Source organism: Physella acuta, unplaced genomic scaffold, assembly GCF_028476545.2.
Source record: "Physella acuta isolate Inbredline_101_S28 unplaced genomic scaffold, ASM2847654v3 ptg001101l, whole genome shotgun sequence".
In the NCBI taxonomy this organism is placed as follows: Eukaryota; Metazoa; Mollusca; class Gastropoda; family Physidae; genus Physella; species Physella acuta.
The window spans coordinates 95648-116203 of NW_026732618.1; the positions used below are offsets into that span (position 1 = coordinate 95648).

Sequence of the window (20556 nt, forward strand, 5' to 3'; positions counted from 1 at the left end):
ACTACCATGATACCATCTGATTCTGTAGAAAACAAAAAAACAACTAAATATTGCAATCCGCTACTTCTCCCCGGCGATAACTCTAGCGCCACCAAATCAACAAGTTCGATCACCTTCGGTATCGACCTTCGATCCAGCCAATGATTGGAAAGTTGGTAAAGTTCGCTCTGCTGTTACTTCCTTACACGTCCAGCGTATTGTCTACAGTAGTTCACGACCGTCTGAGGTTTCACGTGGTGTTGAAGAAAAACATCTTTGAACTGGTAAGTCAAAATGTCTGGTTTGTTATGCTATTTTATTACTTTGTGTTATAAGATTTTCATAACAGTGTTTCTGAACGTTCAAATTGTTTAATATTTTAAAAATGTTATCGTTATTTTTTTTTAAATTGCTAGCCCGTTAACTTATAATAAGATCTAGATTCTACTTCCGAAAAAAATCTTATTATATCTGTAAACAAATTTAGATTTTCATTCTGGAATATATATAAAAGAAAAAAATATTTAATCTAGTAAAATGTTTAATTTTTCAAAATAGTTCTTGCAGCAGAGGTTTAAAGTCATTCGATTTTCCAATACTAAAACTCACCAAAAGAAACTAAGGTTGTATGAAGATTAATTTTACCAGAAATTTTAGAAGCGAGAATTGTTTAACAATAGAAACAAAGAGATTTGTTTAAAACAAACCTTTCTTATTTTAATATACTAGTCTTGGGGCTTGCAAATGTCTGGCAGCAAACGTTTTAATTGTTACCTAACCGTGATTTAACCAGTAAAACGGTTACAGCAAATAGAATAATTTGGTCTAGTTTGTTGCCCTTTTCTTGTGAAAATATAAAGAACGAATAGGCTTACCTTCTCTTTTTGCTAGAGCCACGCCCACTCACCCCACACCCACCCCACCTCCGCATTTGTAAAGCAATGCTCACCCCGCTTATATAAACAAACAGTTCAACAGACACGCGTATTTTATGATGAACACATTCAAGACAAATCGCAACTACGTATCTTAAAGCCAGTCTGTACACCGATTTCTAAGTCGCTCATAGAAATCGTATGAATGGTGGCTCCACTTCTGCTAGGCCAGGCTTTATCGATTTTACAACCCACTTCAGATCAAGGTCACTCCTGTAAACAAGGGTCTGTTTATTCCCACCCCGCTATACAGTCAACAATAAAGGTACTCACACTTGACTATGTACTATAGACGGACGTACTGAGGCTGCACTATCCAATTACTGTCTATCACCACACTTTTTGTGAGAAGATAACAAAGCTCACCTATTCTCACGATGTTTTCCACAACGGTATTGAATGTAAATAGTTGGATGGGCGTAGCCTGCCTGCACCTGAGTTTCTAGACAGAACGATCTCAATAGCCAATAGTAACAACCATCAGTTTGAATAAATTAACATAATTTAGGCCTCCTAACTTTATATTATGTAGCTATTAAAACAAATCAAACATTGTAAAGATCAACATTATGTGTATGATTACAGAAATAATTGGATTGCTGATAAAAGCACGTTTTATTTTATTTTTATATCCGTTCCTATGTGTAGTTTTTATGAGGTGATGTAAGCTTCCTTACTAATTAGTAAACACAAAAGTTGGCATGTTCTTTATGTTTCAACATGCACACACCTGCCTGAGCACTAAAGCCATAATTCTAACTTTTTTTACAAGCAGATTAAAATCTTCTCCAGACCTATTCAACGAAACAAAATATATTTCGTTACTGCCTTATCGGAGTCATAAATTGCATACTTGAACAAAACTGCTGTGAGATAACATTACGTTTCTTCGCTAGAGTGTTGTCCCCCCCCCCCATTTACCCCACACATACCCGTCCCAAAGGGTACACCACACCATATTCTATACACCAGTTATACCCTAACCACAGTCAGGCCACAGAATTGTGCCCCATCACAACCCCCCATGTTATCACCACGCCCTGCACGGCAACCGATCAACACGGGTAAACCGGGGCCTTTGTTTACCTTCGCGACCAATGGCGCTGGAGAAATTCGATAAAAAACTAGCGGCTACGTGCTATGTTACTGCTGCTTATTTCCGCATTGCTTGGGGGGGGGGGGGCTTATAACGGGGTGGGCGGTGGCGGTGGACGATTTCTCTGTAGTTAAAAATATCTTTCTCTGTTCTGTTACACTTTCTGTCACACTTTTACACAGAGTACCCTGGTTCTCAAAATGTATGCATACATTGCACACACTTATATATATATATATATATATATATATATATATATATATATATATATATATTCTTATAGTTAAGAGAAAGTTGTCTACATAACCCACGCTTCTAAATAATTGTTCGACCTACTATACAGCAGCTCTGTGTTGTATTAACGCTACTTGTTAATCCTAAGCGCTCCAAAGACCATAACACTAACCCTAACCTTAATCTTAAAGCTACCTTTAACCTGATTAATTTATAAGAACACAAAACCTTTCGATTTAAATACCCTCGCCCTCCCCCTCTCTTCACACACGCACACACACACACACACACATAACCTCCACAGGATCTTTGCCATATGCGCCTAATTGTTTAAAAACAGTACGACGTGCTAGCTAGGATCTTTGAAACCCTACCCCCCCCCCCCCCCGTGGTCTGTGCTAAAACAGAGACCCTGTACATCATCCATCTTAACTCAGCCATCAGCGTGGAATTGTCGAATAATTTGTAAGATGAATGCCCGACATCTGCCGCCTGAATGACACATGTCACACGAAGAGTCAATAGAAAAATATGTTCTAGCACATCTAGCTTTGTATGGCCGCTTACACTGTGTACATATACACATTCTATGTCGATTTGGTTTTGTTTAGTCGCTTTGTATGCATTTTTTTTTCATCTATAGCTAAATACAAAACCAGACATATGCTAATTTTTTTTTTAAGTAAGAACTAAAATATTTCAACATTCTAGCAAAGTTTTGAGGATTTGATCCAATTAATGTCACACGTGACACAATGTCAGTTGGAGATCACGTCAAAGTCAGGTCATATATGACTTTAAGTCAGTTTGTGTTAACAATGACACTAGACTAGATCACAAATAAGATTATGTCAGTACAAATATTAGAAATCACGCTAAAATGGACGTATGTTAGTAGTTTTGGACAAGTCAAATATACTGACATATGTCAGCAGTTTTGGACACGTCAAATATACGTGACAGTTCAAGTGATTCAACACTAGACCAGGGTACGAGCGTAGATCTATTCAACCTCGTCAAGGGGGGAAACTCGAACTGTATCTAGTCAGGGGAGAAAACCTAAGCACACAGCCTGTTTAAACACAGGCATAGCACACCGTGGGTTGTGTCATACTCAAACATCCAACTTTATACAAGAACACCCAGCTGTTATACAAGAACACCCAGCTGTTATACAAGAACACCCAGCTGTTATACAAGAACACCCAGCTGTTATACAAGAACACCCAGCTGTTATACAAGAACACCCAACTGTTATATACGAACATACAGCTATTATACAAGAATACCCGACTGTTATATACGTAATACAGGTGTTATCCAAAAACATCTAACGGTTATACACGAACATCCAACTCTTATACACGAACAATTGTTATACAAGAACATCCAACTGTTATACAAGAAGATCCACTGATTAAACATTGGTGTATAGCAGCTCTAAACACAACAACGAACAGTAGTGTGTACAGAGCCGGCGTTAGGGGGTGGCGAACGGGGCGGTCGCCATAGGCCCCGCGCTTGAAGGGGCCCCGCGCTTCAGCAATGTAATTGTTATCTTAATTAGTTCGTAAACTTAAAAAAAAAATTGTTGCTGAATTCAATTGGGAAAAACTAAATGGTCGAATGCCGACGTTGTTGATTGTTATAACTGAGGCCACGGTTGATGTTGGTGAGTCCCACCTGAATTGGGACAGGCCGTAATTCGATACAAAAATAGTGTCACACCTTCCCTTTGTGTAGGGTACGGTCGCCTGGCATTTGACCTGAGCTGACTGGAGATGGCGGTCGAGAATTAGCCCACGACGTAATGAGATACCCTATTGTATGCGGACCGATGAAGACGTCCTTTTAGTGAGCAGACGGGATGTCTATAGTAGACAGTTAGTGACCTAATGAAATCTAGTCCTGACTTTTTTGTTGTAGATGTCGTATAATGTCGTATATGTACAGTGTTTCTTCCAGACTTTTTTCTCCGGGGGAGGGGGGAGGGGCACTTGAAATTTTCGGGGGGGGGGGGGGAGCGGACACTGTTAAAAGTATATATTTTCTCTATGAATTATATAAATTTCATTTCGTTTTCAGGGGGGGGGGGGGCGCTTGCCACCCCCCCCCCCCGAAGAGATGCCTGGAAGAAACTCTATATGTAGGCCTACTTGTCTTGGTATAACAAAATTAACATTCAGTTGCGTGCAGAGGGGTGGGAGGAGGGCGACGAGGAGGGGGGGGGGGGGCTTACGATCTATATCAGGCGGCATTAAACAGAGTGATTTATTATTATTTTTTGGAAGAAAGTTAAAGCTGTTGTTATGTTGTGTCACCTTAAGGATTCACCCGTTCAATAATTAAGACAATAATGATTTTGGTTTTAAAATATTGTATGAATTCTAAACAAATTTTGAAGTCTATACTTTTTTGATACATCAGGCCGAGTTCGCTGTATTGTAAACTTTATTTTCCTAATTATTCGGCACGTGATTACATTTTCTTAAGTGATTTGGGATGAATTACATAACTGTTAAAAGTGATTTCTTAGCAAAGGAAAAAAAAACTACTAACATTGGGTTAATACATGGGAGAGATAAAAATCTGTTATTATAGTGGAAAGTTTGACATTAGCTTATAAACTCCAAAACATTTGTGTTATTATGTGTACATCACATTATATAGGCCTTTATACATATATATATATATATATATATATATATATATATATATATATATATATATATATATATATATATATATATATATATATATATATACACACACACACACACATATATATATATATATATATATATATATATATATATATATATATATATATATATATATATATATATATATATATATATATATATATATATATATATATAATGGAAAGGCCCCGCGCGGATGGTTGGCCCTAGGCCCCGCGTATTCCTAACGCCGGCTCTGAGTGTGTATGATGGTGTGGGGGGAGGGGGGAGGAGAATGCAACTTGCATAAGGTAAACAAATATAAAAATAATATAAATTTGTATCTTTGTACACGCCTTTCTTAATCTATATTTAAACTTAAAACTCCTATATCACCTTGGACTAGTTATCTAAGGATCTAAACGTAAAACACTTTCGTTCCTCGTCTTGTTTCATAGAGTTAATTATTTTTTTGTAATTATCCCAGCCAATTATGGTAACAACCCCTCCCCCCTTTCTGCTCCTATTGACCTAACCATCTGGAGCTAATTGCATGCATACCACTAGCCCCAACCAGCAGGCGCATACCATTTAGAACAACAAGTTAATCAGAGAGTTATTTTATGTTACGGCTATACCGTTTTGTTAGAACGATACAGTTGAAATCTAGGAATTAAATTTGTCCTATGAAAGAAAAAACAAATGCATTAAATACCTTTTTTTTTTTAAATTGGCAACAAAACAAAAACATTACTTAAATTTAAGTAGCAATGACATGTTGACAGATAATGTATTAAATCTATTTTAAGACAATATATTGTCGTAGACTCGTAATTTGACCTTGATCTAGTCTACACGAGTTCCAAAGACATAACGAACACGCCCAAATTGTTTACATTTTAACCTCAGAGTTGGCAAAAAAAAAAAAAAAAAAAAAAACTGGCAACATCTGATCGGCGCGCGCATTACTCATACTTGGCCAGCCGTCAGGGCATGGAGAATAGTTTGTATGCGTGCTGACGTCAGCGCCGACAGTACATTCCATGTACCGAAACAATCTGAAAGAACGATCTGAGCCGCGATGCTCCCCCGCATGTATACCCATCTCACAGCTTGCCAGGTATTCTAAACTCATTTCGTTTTGTCAGCTGTAGATTCTTTATCCCTTGGGTCTTAATGACCTTGCACATTTTTTCTAGAGTACATTTTCAGCCCCCCCCCCCCCCCCTTACATTAAATTAGCGTTTAAGAATTAGATGAGAAAAAAAAACGAACAATAGGCCTACGGCGAATGATAGTGTAGATGGGAAAGAAAATATTGCTATCCTGATATATTGAGACCTTGTGAGTTCTCTTGATAAAAAAATATTTTAAATTATTTCGTTAGAAAAATTGTTTGACTTATGTCAAGGATTTGCGGGATAATTTTTTTAAACACTCTTTCGTATATTATATGTCTACAGTTGTTTTTTTTTTCACTTAAAAAAAAACTGCACTAATTTTTTTTTAAAGTGGGTAAAACTCGGACAGTAAAGTATAGCTGTTGTTAAACTTCATTGAATAGGACACAAAAGAAAAATTGCACCCGGAAGATGTGTCCTTGCATTAAACTATGCCTGTTTGCTGTGTTTGGCGTGTCTGGTGTGTCTTCGCCACATAGATCATATTCAAGCTAATTTTAGCAGAAGTATGACGTACATTACTATCAAACGTCTGCCAGAAGTATGACGTACATTAGATGTCATCTTGGTATCAAATGTCTGCAAACAATGAATGGCAGGTTGCCGTCACACAAGAAAGTGGCGATGGGGTTTGAAAGTGGATACTCTTCCCCCCCCCCTTTCAATTTGGCGCCACCCTCGAGAACAACCTTTCAATTTTCAATTTGCACCCCCCCCCCCCCGCTACGCCTCTTCACCACTGACGATCAGTGCACTACTTCCCCCCTTACCCCCACAATCCCCAACCCCCGTCTTGACATACATTAATCTACTTTAGGTAATTCAAGTTTTAATTAGTTCCCCAGCACAAGGGACTGAACTCATTTCACACCTAACTGTCAGAGTTATAACTATTTTCTCATTGTATATATCCATTCTTGAACTGACAACCCTATTCTTAAACGTTTTCTTTCCACCTTCATTTTATTCACGAATTGAAAAAGTTCGCCAAAGACCAACCACTTCAATAAAAACCCGGTGACGTCAGTGACTAAACAAACATGGCCGCCACTAGCTGACTGTTTAGACTTGTGCTAGAAAATTGCGAGCAACAACACCTAATGTTGACTCGCCACCCATTTAGCCACATAGACCAAGGCGTGGCCTGTCTTACCGCTGAACTTTCCGATGGCTTAAAATAGAAATTTGAGCAAGCTCTTCAGTCTTGAGAACAAATATGTTTTAAATCAGTTACAGGCTAAGGGCATATAACTCTTGTCGCTTGCTGGTAAAAACGTCGAGGTTTACGATAACGGAAAACTACCGATTATATAAAATAACCGTCGTTTTAATCTTTAAAAAAAATCGAATGATATTTGTTTCTAAATATTTGATAAGGCAACCCAGAAGTGACACCCCTAGATATGACAACCCAGTTGTGACACCCCTAGCTATGACAACCCAGTTGTGACACCCCTAGATATGACAACCCAGTTGTGACACCCCTAGATATGACAACCCAGTTGTGACACCCCTAGATATGACAACCCAGTTGTGACACCCCTAGATATGACAACCCAGAAAATGACACCCCTAGATATGACAACCCAGTTGTGACACCCCTAGCTATGACAACCCAGAAGTGACACCCCTAGATATGACAACCCAGTTGTGACACCCCTAGCTATGACAACCCAGTTGTGACATCCCTAGGTATGACAACCCAGTTGTGACACCCCTAGGTATGACAACCCAGTTGTGACACCCCTAGTTATGAAAACCCAGAATATGACACCCCCTAGATATGACAACCCAGAAGTGACACCCCTAATGGTGACAGCTTAATACTTAATAGGAGTGGCGCATCCAGAAGCGACACTCTTAGAGTGCAACTCCGGATATGACACGTATTGTCACAAAGGTGTGACAGTGGTGTCAGAAAGTTGTCACAAAGGTGTCTCAGTGGTGTCAGAATGTTGTCACAAAGTTGTCACAGTGGTGTCAGAATGTTGTCACAAAGTTGTCACAGTGGTGTCAGAATGTTGTCACAAAGGTGTCACAGTGGTGTCAGAATGTTGTCACAAAGGTGTCACGGTGGTGTCAGAATGTTGTCACAAAGGTGTCACAGTGGTGTCAGAATGTTGTCACAAAGGCGTCACGGTGGTGTCAGAATGTTGTCACAAAGTTGTCACAGTGGTGTCAGAATGTTGTCACAAAGGTGTCACAGTGGTGTCAGAATGTTGTCACAAAGTTGTCAGATATAAAGAAGAATAAATAAGAATTCTCTGTCTTAACTTGTACACTTCACCCTCTAAACGTATTGTTTACTTTCTATTTACACAACTATTGTGTTGTTAATTTACTTTCTATTTGCACAACTATTATGTTGTTAATTAGTTCGACCTGGTTTTTGTCCACAGTATTCTCCCCCTTCCCTTAACCGTTTTTACATTAGCATTTCTGCATACACTTTCAATGAATAATCTTAAGTTGCATGGGCAGCGAATTTTTCTCACTGTAACTACAAAGAAAAAACACATTTTATTTTAAAGTGGGTTTGTATTACTGAAACAAACGTCAACAATTGGTAGTGGTGGGTGAATAGGGATGCTGAATGGGTTGCAACCAGGGACTACCAGAATGTAGGAGCCCCACATTTTTATTGCTGTAATAAGATGTAAATAGTACAAAATCTTTTTCTTGCAATCATATTCTACTGCTGACAAATGTTGACAAGACATTAAATAAGATCTTTAGAGTTATTTATCGCTCGATAGAAAAAAGTCGTAGGTCCACCATTTTAAAACGCCATTTTCTTGTTTTTCTGCTTCTAACCTTGTGTCGAAATTCTAAATAATTTCTTGAATGAAACATGACAAGGTTTATTTACACAATTGAATAGCTGTTTAAGGTTGGTCCCGGCTATGACAAACAAGCCCCCCCCCCCTTCCACCCTTTTAATATCCTAGCATAAGCCAACACTTTTGGACCGACTCCAAAATTTGCGGTCTCGCTTCAATCATGTGACGGTCCAACGATTTCGCGATCACGTGAGTTTATAGTTCAACTGGACTCAAATAAAAAAAATGAATCGATACAGTTCGATAATCGAGTTTCAAGTTTCACATCCCGATCTATAATCTATTTTCGGTAGCTGTTGACTAATTACCCCGAAACGTACAGTTGAATAGAATGAGTTCTACGTCACACTCCACGTTTAAGTAACCAGATTTTTTAAAAACTAGCTACAGATTAATCTAACTTGCCAGACGGGTTGAATCTATCTTTATTTTTCTTATAAAAATGGAGGTCTACACGGAAAAGCTGTACTTTTATGTTGTGTAATGTAGGTCAGGTAAATACACTTACACTCGTAAGCTATACCTAACTACAGTAAAATTATATTTGAACGTATTTTAGTAAGTTTTTTTTTTAATTCTTATACAAATACAATTTTATACGTGTATAAAAGAACAAGTTAGTTTTACAAGTTAGAACCTCTATGTACTTGCGTTTTAGATAAAACGTAAAAACTTTAAACCCAAACACGTTTTTTCAAAACAGTACTGACAGCTAAATCAATGGTCTTAAAAATGTAAATATTGCCATTAAAAGGAATTTCAATTAAGCGAAAAAGGTGAGAGGAACCTCAACTAGCAGACTAATGAAGTCGTCTTTACAAAAACAAACCAAAAATTTAAATTATTCAGGCCTATTGGTGCGAATATCAACTCAGCAATTAGCTTCATCTACTGCTTTCCATAGACAGTGTTATGAGTGACTGCAACACTAGACAGAAGGTGTTATGGGCCATAAACACCAGACAGAAGGTGTTATGAGAGCCCCAAACACCATATAGAAGGTGATGTTGGCTAAACCCTGTAGGGTAACGGCATGGACGCTTCATCTCCAACACTACTGAGTTAAATTTAGTATCAAAATATTATAGTACAATGTATGTACAACACAGTTCAGCATAGATAAAAACACTGAACACGTCTTACAAGACTGCACCTTTTGCGAACAGACTGGTCTAGCCTCTGATCTCAGCACCACACACAGAGAAAAAAATGTGTGGGGAGGCAGTGGTGTTAGTCTTATGTGATACCTCCTGTATAGACGAAGAAGAGGAAGAAGAATAACAAACAATAAAAGTTTACATCACAATGGGATTTGCATGAAATCGAATGTGTATAAAACCCAACAACGCATATGTATACCGCATTAACAGGAATGTGTACCAAAAACTACGTACATTTATATCACATTAACAGGAATGTGTACCAAAAACAACGTACGTTTATATCGCATTAACAGGAATGTGTACCAAAAACAACGTACGTTTATATCGCATTAACAGGAATGTGTACCAAAAACAGCGTACGTTTATATCGCATTAACAGGAATGTGTACAAAAAAAACAACGTACATTTATATCACATTAAGAGGAACGTGTATAAAACCCAACAATGTAAGTGAATATCACAATAACAGGATTGTGTACCAAAAAACAGCGTACATTCATATCACATTAACAGGATTGTGTACCAAAAACAGCGTACATTCATATCCCATTAAGAGGAACGTGTATAACCAGCTTGCTAATAGAGTTCATTCGAGCACTTGCCGGCCGCTCTTGTACCGGTTATTGATTGGGAATTCTGGTTGTGTCTATTTTTATCTTCACAAACAACCCATAGGCGTATACAAACGAATGCAGTACATTTTTTATCGCAATAAACAGGCGCCATTGTGTTTTGGTGCTTTATGGCCCTTTGTGATACATCAATGGCATTGCAGGTATGAGCCTTCATAAGCATGCACTAAACTTACAGAGGTACTCTTTAAGACCAACAGCGATCGTACATAAAGGACATCTGTATCTAACATTGGCAAAAAATGAACCGAGCTCTAAGAAATGTGCAGTAGCGTGTAGTAGTTTTCATTTATTTGGAATAAAGACATTTTTAAAAAATTCGCATTTAACGAAACAAAACGTCAGCAATTATCAGTGGTAGATGAGAAGAGGGGTTGGATGGGCTGCAACCAGGGACTCTCAAAATGTACGAGTCCCAATGAGAAAGGGAAGGGGTAGATCTATGATGTCGTTGAGGGTGGGGGGTGGGGGTGTAGGTATAAGCTTTGGGCATTTTGTGATGAGAGGTAGGGAAATCAGCTGAAATACCTTTTTATTTACGTGTGACTCATGACCCTTAGTAAATATTCGCACACTATCAATTAAGTTTAGGAACTTGAGTCTCACGGAACGATGATGATCTTTAGATATCCTAATCAGTTTTGTTTGCATCAACACGACCTATTTTACACCCCCCCCCCCTAATCCCTGTTTCACCAGACAAAATGGCATCAGGAAATGTTGGCGATGTGAAGAAATGTTTGTCCAAGTTCAAGGACAGGTCAGAGACCACCGAGTGCCTGAAGCTGACCAACTTCATCAAGTGCCTGGAGAGCTGCGACTGCAAGCAATACAAGACTACAGTCGAGGCCTCCATATGGGCCATCTTTCAGGATAAAGCGTAAGTCAAGTACACTGACCACATACCACCTATCACACTGGCCACATACCACCTATCACACTGACCATTTACACCTTACAACACTGATTTTCTACTTCTACCACACTGCCAACATACCCCTACCCCACTGACCATCTACCCCCTACCACACTGCACACATATCCCCTACCACATTGCCCACATACCCCCTTGAACACTGACCATCTACCCCCTACCACACTGACCACATACCCCCTTCAACACTGACTTATCTACCCCCTACCACACTGACCACATACCCCCTTCAACACTGACTTATCTACCCCCTACCACACTGACCATCTACCCACTGCCCCATGGACCGTCTACCCCCTACCTCCTAGCTAGAGGCGTAGAGAGGGGGGGGGGTGCGGACCGCACCGGGTGACATCATTTAGGGGGGCGACACCAAGGCAAAAAATAGCAAAATATATAGAGAAAAATGATAATTCCACTTAATGAAGTGATTAATTTGAGTGTTAAATATTCTTTTAAGAAGTGCAAATCAAAAGTTTGAGCGGGGGAGGGGGGCAAATCGAAAATTGAAAGTTTGTCCCCGGGAAGGGTTGCTACGCTTCTGGGGGGTGACACCATTAAGTGCCGCACCGGGTGACACCCGACCTCGCTACGCCACTGCCCCTTACCACACTGACCATCTACCCACCTCCCTCACTTGACATCTATCCCCATCCACACAGACCATCTACCCACTAACCCCTACCACACTGACCACTTATCCCTACCACACTGACCACTTATCCCTACTACACTGATCACTTACTCCTTACTTCACTGACCATCTCCTAATAAACTTTAATCATTTAAACTATCAATGAAAGACGCTTCTTTTAATCAAATCAACGTGGGCTTCGACGTTTTGCAAAATGAAAAACTGTGTAATTTAAATGATTTTTAAACTGCAAGGACTGTTTGAAAACCTTTAGCTATTGATTTAGTGGATAGAAGTAGGTCTGAATTAAATTTACATAAACTATCAAAGAATAGCTACCTGAAAATGGCCTCTCGTCACCTAAATAGAGGAACATGGTTGACACACAGAGAAGCACTCAATTAACTATAATAACTATAAATACTACTAAAAAAAATCAATCTAGTAATGGTTTTTTTTTCTTCAAACCAGCTAGGTCAAAGATATTAGAAACTTTTATTTTTGTTATTTTAAAAATAATAAATTTTGCTAAGATTATCTGGTATCATAGCCTAGAGATGACCAATAACTTAGTGATGCCAATCGTATAAAATGTCGGCCAAAGTTAGCCAATCAATATCTATCTGCAGGAAAAAGGTCGCCATCGACAAAATAGCTACCGATCTTATTAATGAGGTAGCCGCAGACGTGATCGCCAAAAAGAGGAAGCAAACCAAAGGGAGAGCACCAGTGGATGATCCTGAAGTCCAAACGTTGGCCAATGAAATCAGGGCTAAGATTGCTGCTAAAGCTGGGGATGAACAAGTAAGAGGATTTTATTGCTAAGGGAAATAACTCTAGTTTTAAACTAATATAGTTTTGTTAAAGAATTACCTCCCTTTTAACTAATGTTTTAAAATTTGACATTCAATGATTTCAGAAAGCCATAAAGGTTGACGCAACAACCGCCCGTTTAACAGACGCCTCGGGGTACACTGGCTCACACAAGGAAAGATTCACTGCTGATGGGAAAGGGAAGGGTAAGGAGGGTAGGGCTGACGTGGCTGAAAACACTGGATACGTTGGGAACTACAAGGGTGCTGGCACTTTCGACAAAAAACATTAATTTTTGTGTCTCAAAAATTAAACAAATACATGTTTTTGTTTTGTAATTTTTCTTCTTCATCTTTTGTGATCAATGTTTTTTTTTTAAACCTGCAAGTACGTTAATTAAAACATTCCAATGTAATCTTACAAAGATTTTAAACTGATTAGAATTAGCTTGTCTAAATACAAAGCTGCTATAGTTAATAAATGTCAACTTTACTATTTCTTTAAGCCTTTTGTATGACAGTGATATATATATCACCTGTTTTTATACTTCATCTTATTTTGTGTTCATTGAACATTTTATATATACACCATAAGATTCCATCCATCTTATAACTTTTTTTTTAAATGTGTAAATATGAATAAAATAAACAGTTAAAACAACCAGCATGTTTCTGTCTTTGATATAATGGTGTATTGATTTCTGTGTAAGTTTTAAAACTCTGTATAAACTTTAGTGCTATTTTTATTCAAGTATAAACAATGAAGAAAATCTAGATGCTCATTGTTCTAAAAAAAATTATACAGAGCACACAGCTGCTTATAAATTTAATAGTGTAAAGTGTAAAATATTATTACTGATCTTAGAATGAAATTTTTGACAGATTCCTAAATGTTGTCTTTCAAATATCACCGTGAAAGACGAAATTCTTCAAACTAGCTACAACCAGAGAACTTCTATCTTCTGCTAAAAAATGTTCAGTAAAATACAAAATAAACGATTTTTGTATACTTTTTCCATTTTTATTCATGAAACATATTTTTTTCAAACAAATAACATATAGCATGATAAATGTTATCAATAATAAAACAATATAAGCAACTATAAAGTTTATAGTATAAGGTTATTAAAGTTTAATTTAAACTACACTAAAAACGTTTATTACCAAAACAAGAATATAAAACTAAAATACAGAAAATTAATGCACTGAATGATCAATCAGAGGCGTAGCGGGGGGGGGGGGTGTAACATATGTCCCTCGGGCGCCGTCCTTAGGGGGTGCCAAAATGGGTTGGTAAAAAGGAATTAAAATCTCATTTTAGGCGCCAATTGAATGTTGGGGGGGGGGGGGGGTGTTAGCAATTCTAAAGTTTGAGGGGGGAGGGTGCAAATCTAAAGTTTGAGGGGGGATGCAAATTGAAAATTGCAAGGTTGCTCCCGAGGGGGGCGTCAAATTGAAAGTTTGTCCCCGGGCACCGGGAAGGGTTGCTAAACCACTATGATGAATTAATTACTACATTTTGAAGAAAGTTCCTTTGATAGTTTTATATTTATCTAAAAAAAAACTTTTAATCAATTATAGCGTTCAATTGGTGTGGTTTCTAAACAATGTGTATTTTTCATAAAAATTATTTTACAAAACTGAACTGACAGTCTGACACTCTTATTTTACTTGAAAAAAAATAATTTAATTACCCGAATGATATGATGTTACACATAATATTAATAACATAAATAAAGTGTTCTAACAAGACTATGTCATATACTAAAACAAAAATAATAAAATATTGCAACAAAGGGTACAAGGTCAATATTTAATTGTTTTTAACCAAATACAAATGCGCAAAATTATTCTGATTTGCGAGTAACTTAGTGATAATTAATTTTTTTTAAAAATATGTACATCTAGTTTTGGGATGAAGTACACAAACAGAGCTTAAGATACATCAATCTCAACTGAAATACTTGACTTTCAATGTTTTGAAAAAGTTAGTCTCCACATTTTACTAACCTTTTTTTTTTTACTGTATCATAAACATTAAACAAAAAAGCTGTTATACTTTGTTTTTAGTGTTGAAACAAATCAAAGCAAGAAAATGTCAACAGTTATGGCAAGTCTCTGTCAATGGCCATCAGCTTTTTAATCATATGATTTATGGCCGCAAGAGCAGGTGAATCTGGGTTGGACTCCAAAAAATTTGTCCCGGTGTCCAAACTAATGGTCAGTTGTCTGTCGATCGGAATACTTCCTGAAAAATAATTATTATAAAACAATAATGAAAACTAATAACACACGTGCTGTGTAATACATTATTAAGAAAACTGCCAAATTAAACAAATCAGTTTTCCCATTTTACAAGTCAAAATTACAAACCAAGGAAGGGAACATTGTTTTGCTGTGCCAAGGCTTTACCACCTCCTTTGGAAAAAATATTTGTACACTCCTGTAGAAAGATTATATTAGATTTATTTTTTACATTAAGGTAAATGCATAGATTCAAACATGCAAGGAAATGACGTAGCTATCTAAAAAATGACCATCTTGATTGTTAATTTGTGGGATTAAAAAATTTAAATAGGTAAATTATTTTTAAACTAAAATCACTACAGAGCTGATTACAAACATTAAAAGTTGACCTACTGTACAATGAGGACACACATAACCACTCATGTTTTCAACAATGCCAACCACAGGGATTCCAGTTTTGTGACAGAAAGTTAGCTCCCTTCTCACGTCCCCAACTGCAACAGCCTATGTATCCAAGTGGAATTCAAACCAAAATATATCAAGGGAGATAAGTAAAGTTTTATAGTATTCACTACAGAAACAAATATCATTAAGTTCAAACCTGAGGAGTTGTGACCAGGATGGCACCGTCAGGGTTGTAGGCCCGCAAAGCCTCCATTACAGTAATGTGCTCATCTGAGGTACCAGGGGGTGTGTCAATGATGAGATAGTCAACATCTCGCCAGTAAACATCACTCAAAAACTGCTTGATCATCGCTAGAATTATAAATAACATCTATGACTAGAAATATTTCATTTATTGTACTCTTAGGAAGTAAATATATGGATAAATTTTAACAACTAAATTCTAATTTTTAAAAAATTCTACTAAATTAAATATGTATGCAAATCTAAACCCACCATTCTTTTTCGGGCCTCTCCACACTACAGCATCATCTAAATCATGCAACAAGAACCCAATCGACATGACACCAATTCTCTGCTCCTTATCCACATACACAGGTAACCAGCTGAAAGTGACAAAAACATACAATTACACATTGATGTAGACTATACTAAAATAAGGTATAAAAGTATCAAAAAATTAAAATACAAAATGAGCCCATTTTACTATATACCAATAATACACACACAAAAAAAAAGAACACACCCTTCAGGGCATTGGTAAATGTCTCTCCCCTCAAGATTAAACATTTTAGGAATACTTGGACCACACAGATCAACATCCAGCAGACCAACCTGTTATACAATAAACAATTGAAAATATATTACGGTACACATGGTAAGAAATTTTTAATATACCACCTTGCTACTCTTTTATAACTTTTAAATAAAGAACAATATACAATTTTTGAAGCTCTGTTCAGATACAGATAAGCAAATAATTTAATAAAGACAATATTGAGGCTATGAGAGAAATAATTCTGTGTAGCAGTTTGTCTTCAGGTTTTAAACTGAGACACCATTCAGAAAAATACATACCTTCTTCCCAGCTGCATGCAAGCCTAGGGCTATTTGTACAGCCATTGTGCTCTTCCCAACTCCTCCTTTACCAGACAGAACAATGATGACATGCTTCACTGATGAGAGGTGATTCATTCTCTAATAGAAAAAATACATTTTGCTCATTATATTATTTATATGTTATCTGATACTAAAATTTAACAAGATTTTAAAAAAGCTTTTCCTCTTGATAAACATAGCAAAACTGAGATGGTCAGATAATAAAAAAGGGGCAATTGGAAGTTGTTTTTTTATGCATTTTGAGAGTGGAGCAATCAGAACCAAGTATGTTTGATTGCTAAGAGATAACAATAAATTAAAATAGCATCAGGAAAACACTTGGGTTTAGATTTATTTTTAGTAACAATTGTGATAAAATAAATACACCTTCCCATTATACAAAGTTTTAAAAGTTTCTACAATTCAAAAATAAGTTATTTAAAAATAAAATTATAAATTAAAATAGTTCTGAAAGTGAGTAATGAAATTTGCCAGCTCATGCATTTTTTAAATTAATTATAGGCAAGTATTATTATTTTTTTCTGTAATAATAACATTGGACAGAATATTATGTTAATATTTACTATATTGTTATTGATTTTGGATACTTTTATTTTTATCATTGTGAGATAGTTTTAACAATTTAGTGTATTTAGTTAATTGTTCTTAGTAGGCCAAAAAGAAAAATTCATATTTTAAGAAATACATAATAAAAAAATTGATAGAGTCTGTCTGTCAAGTTAGATTACTTAAAATATATGAATATGAGTTAACTGGTAAGTCTAATTATAATTTATATTGCTAATGATATAACTATTATTAGGGCCTATTGTGATCTGGGTTCATATAGTCACAGATGCTGATTCCCAAACTCAGCATGTGATTTTTTGTGTAGTTTATATCCAGAAAACCAGAAGCCAAAAAAGAATGGAAATCATCAAGGGGTCATGGTATGTTCACTTTAGAAATCAGTAGACGTAAAGCCTGAATCATTGTTTTTTGAGCCTGAAATGTCATTTATATTTATCCTCAAATATACATTATCAAACATCATGCATGTTCCTCTTCACCTTAACCCTCCACCAACTTAAATTTTTTACCATTACAAAAGGTCATAATGGAAGATTTTTTTTACCAGTGTCCAATAATAGATCTTCTTAAATGTTGGGGTGTTAGATTACTGATAGTTAACTAAAATACACACATGGCATGATACTGAATTACTAATGTTACGGATTTTGGTAAAAAAAAAACACTAATCATCATATAAAATAAAAATTACATATTCTTGTAGAGCTCAACTATATGAAAACAAAACAAAAAAGATTTTCTGTCTAGCTCAAATAGTTTTTTTTAGCGAATTTTTTTGTGAGGGGTGGAATCCCCTTGTTTTTGCATTGGCCAATTGTGACAAGTCATGGTATACCTGAATAAATTGAGCATAGTTATTTTACATGCAGTTGTATTTTGTTCGTATTTGCAGAACTTGTATATGCTGTTGAAATGAATAAAAATAATACAGAAGTATATTTTTGTGTTGGCTTCCTCCCATAACCGTAACCCCAAAAAAAACTGTTTGCTGCACAAATATGAAAATCTTTCTTAAGCAATGTTTTATATAAATACGGTGAATGAAATAACTACATAGTCAAGAAATCTAAAGTAAATGACTAGAACACTGTAATGTGCATATAACTGCCTTATTATTTTGGGCAGGTGAAGTAGAGTCCATCTTTAAGCCATTTTGTTCTAAGTGAACTGAAGTTATCAGATCAATATTTTTATGTGTGTATGAATTCTGATTTTCAGAATATAACTATAAAAAAGGGTAAGTAGAACTTGAATACTTAAAATTACAGTTACACATAGCTAGTGTATAGCAACAGACAGGTAACCTAGGCCTGATTCATGTCTAGTCTGACAAAATTAGATTTTAGGAAAACCATATTTGGCAAAATTTTACTTCAAGCAAAACTATTTCTAGAGTTGAAAAGATTAAAGCTAGTTAGGGCCTATATTAAAATATTTTTAAAACAACAATTACGAGATTAGTTTGTACATTACATAAGAATGCTGTTGTTAGTGTATCAAAACTAAAAGCTGGCATATAGGGATGAAGAAATATAACAATGGTGTCAATGCATTTAAAGCTGTAAGACCAAAGCAGAGACAGCATGCAATCAGATTGCAAAACCATCAAAACAACGGGAAAACCACTCTACTTTTTATTTAACATTGGGAAATGACCTTTTAAGCTTAATTAATTACCATAAATTAAAAACTCATTAGTATGCAAAACCAAATCTCGTGTGGTCAATATAAAAAAGTAATGGGAGATTCAGGTCATGTTTTTACCACAAACTTAGCTGATGCCAACAACCCTACTAATTTCAATGATAACCGTATCCCTACCAAATGCACAACTCGAACTTCTAACCATAAAACTATTTGAAATTACAATACTACTAACAACCTAACACACCTATTTTCAGAAGAGTCGTATCTTCAATTATCTGAAATGTGCATGTTGATGCTGGAGTGTAGGCAATAGGTAGGAACATGCAAGGGAAATCGGACAATGGTATAAAATAAAATAATAAAAAATCCCCAAAACTCCACTGTGAGTCCTGAATAAGTGAAAGTGAGTGTGATGATGAGTGTGAACTGTGAATGTGAGTCAGTGAAGTGACAGCAGTCACTATGTACTAAGTGTGTATGTACAGAGGTGTAGCGACAAACTTTTTGATTTGCACCCCCCCCCGGGCGCTCCCTAAGGTCGGCACCCGGGGACATATGTCCCGTCCCCCCCCCCGCTACGCTACTGACTATGTGACTTATCACGCCCTGGTCGACTACAATATCGGCGTAAGCCGTAAAGGCAAAGCTTGAAAATGAAATCCTTGCCGTAACTCGGCGTTTTACTAAAAACTAAAAACGCAGCTTGATTTTGATCTAGATAGATCTAAATGTCTAATATTAATAAGACTAAATATTCTAACCTAAATGAATAGCAGCTTTAAAAATTATTCGACATTCAGTAAGTTAGCAGATTTATGACTATTCAATTAGATCTTGATCTTAGATCCACTAGATCTAGAAATCTAGACTTCTATCACTTTCCACTTTCAGTCAATGGACCACGAGAAAATAAACAAGTTAAACCGGAAGCAATGTGTTAGTAAACAAAATAAAATATGGTAATCGAGTTTAATACAATATCGATATTAGGTATTGTACCGGGTTTACATTTGCAACATGTTTACAAGATTAGAACACGCGACCCGCTGCAGGCTAATTTGATCTTTAAACTTTTCCCCCACGGAACGTGTAAACACCTAATGAAAATTTAAAAAAAAAAAGTATAATAAAAAAAATATGTAAAAAAAAAATAAACGCCATCTCAGAACTCGAATATTTGTTTTTATTTATTGTAGCTAACTTGATAATTATAAGAAACAGAAATCAAAGCTTCATTCATTGTGTCATTCAATGTTATTAACACCAGAAGGTTAAGTTCTCCATACATGTTATGAATGTTGCAAGTGTCATTTTTAAACCCAGTAACCGAACTTTTCATAAACAACTTATTGTTTTCTTTGAAGACCATAGGCCTACGTATTCATGTAGGCCTAATAGTACATCAAGTACATGCGACCCTGAGTACACTTCGGTCTAGATAGATAG

General features: G+C 36.3%; 2 protein-coding genes across 2 annotated transcripts; one reads left to right on the top strand and one right to left on the bottom strand.

Moving 5' to 3' along the window:
* Positions 1-118: 118 nt before the first annotated feature.
* On the top strand, positions 119-13786 carry LOC131955770 (tubulin polymerization-promoting protein family member 2-like). Its single transcript, XM_059320025.1, has 4 exons — positions 119-263; positions 11442-11622; positions 12940-13114; positions 13230-13786. Exons 2-4 carry the CDS (start codon positions 11447-11449, stop codon positions 13413-13415), a joined length of 537 nt encoding a protein of 178 aa, XP_059176008.1. The 5' UTR covers positions 119-263; positions 11442-11446; the 3' UTR covers positions 13416-13786.
* A 686-nt stretch (positions 13787-14472) lies between these two features.
* On the bottom strand, positions 14473-20044 carry LOC131955771 (cytosolic Fe-S cluster assembly factor NUBP2 homolog). Its single transcript, XM_059320026.1, has 8 exons — positions 19872-20044; positions 16852-16971; positions 16520-16608; positions 16270-16379; positions 15971-16125; positions 15763-15873; positions 15496-15565; positions 14473-15370 (listed from the first exon to the last, which is right to left on the bottom strand). The coding sequence occupies exons 2-8, from the start codon at positions 16966-16968 to the stop codon at positions 15228-15230; spliced, it is 795 nt and encodes a 264-aa protein (XP_059176009.1). The 5' UTR covers positions 16969-16971; positions 19872-20044; the 3' UTR covers positions 14473-15227.
* Between the last annotated feature and the right edge of the window lie 512 nt (positions 20045-20556).

Excerpts from the sequence above, each read along its gene's own strand:
- LOC131955771 (XM_059320026.1), bottom strand. The coding sequence starts at position 16,968 with ATGAATCACCTCTCATCAGTGAAGCATGTCATCATTGTTCTGTCTGGT. Across the intron at positions 16,380-16,519 it reads ATTTACCAATGCCCTGAAGG|CTGGTTACCTGTGTATGTGG; the intron begins GTGTGTTCTTTT and ends TGTCACTTTCAG. Across the intron at positions 15,566-15,762 it reads ATGTGTGTCCTCATTGTACA|GAGTGTACAAATATTTTTTC; the intron begins GTAGGTCAACTT and ends ATCTTTCTACAG.
- LOC131955770 (XM_059320025.1), top strand. The coding sequence starts at position 11,447 with ATGGCATCAGGAAATGTTGGCGATGTGAAGAAATGTTTGTCCAAGTTC. Across the intron at positions 11,623-12,939 it reads GCCATCTTTCAGGATAAAGC|GAAAAAGGTCGCCATCGACA; the intron begins GTAAGTCAAGTA and ends ATCTATCTGCAG. Across the intron at positions 13,115-13,229 it reads CTAAAGCTGGGGATGAACAA|AAAGCCATAAAGGTTGACGC; the intron begins GTAAGAGGATTT and ends CAATGATTTCAG.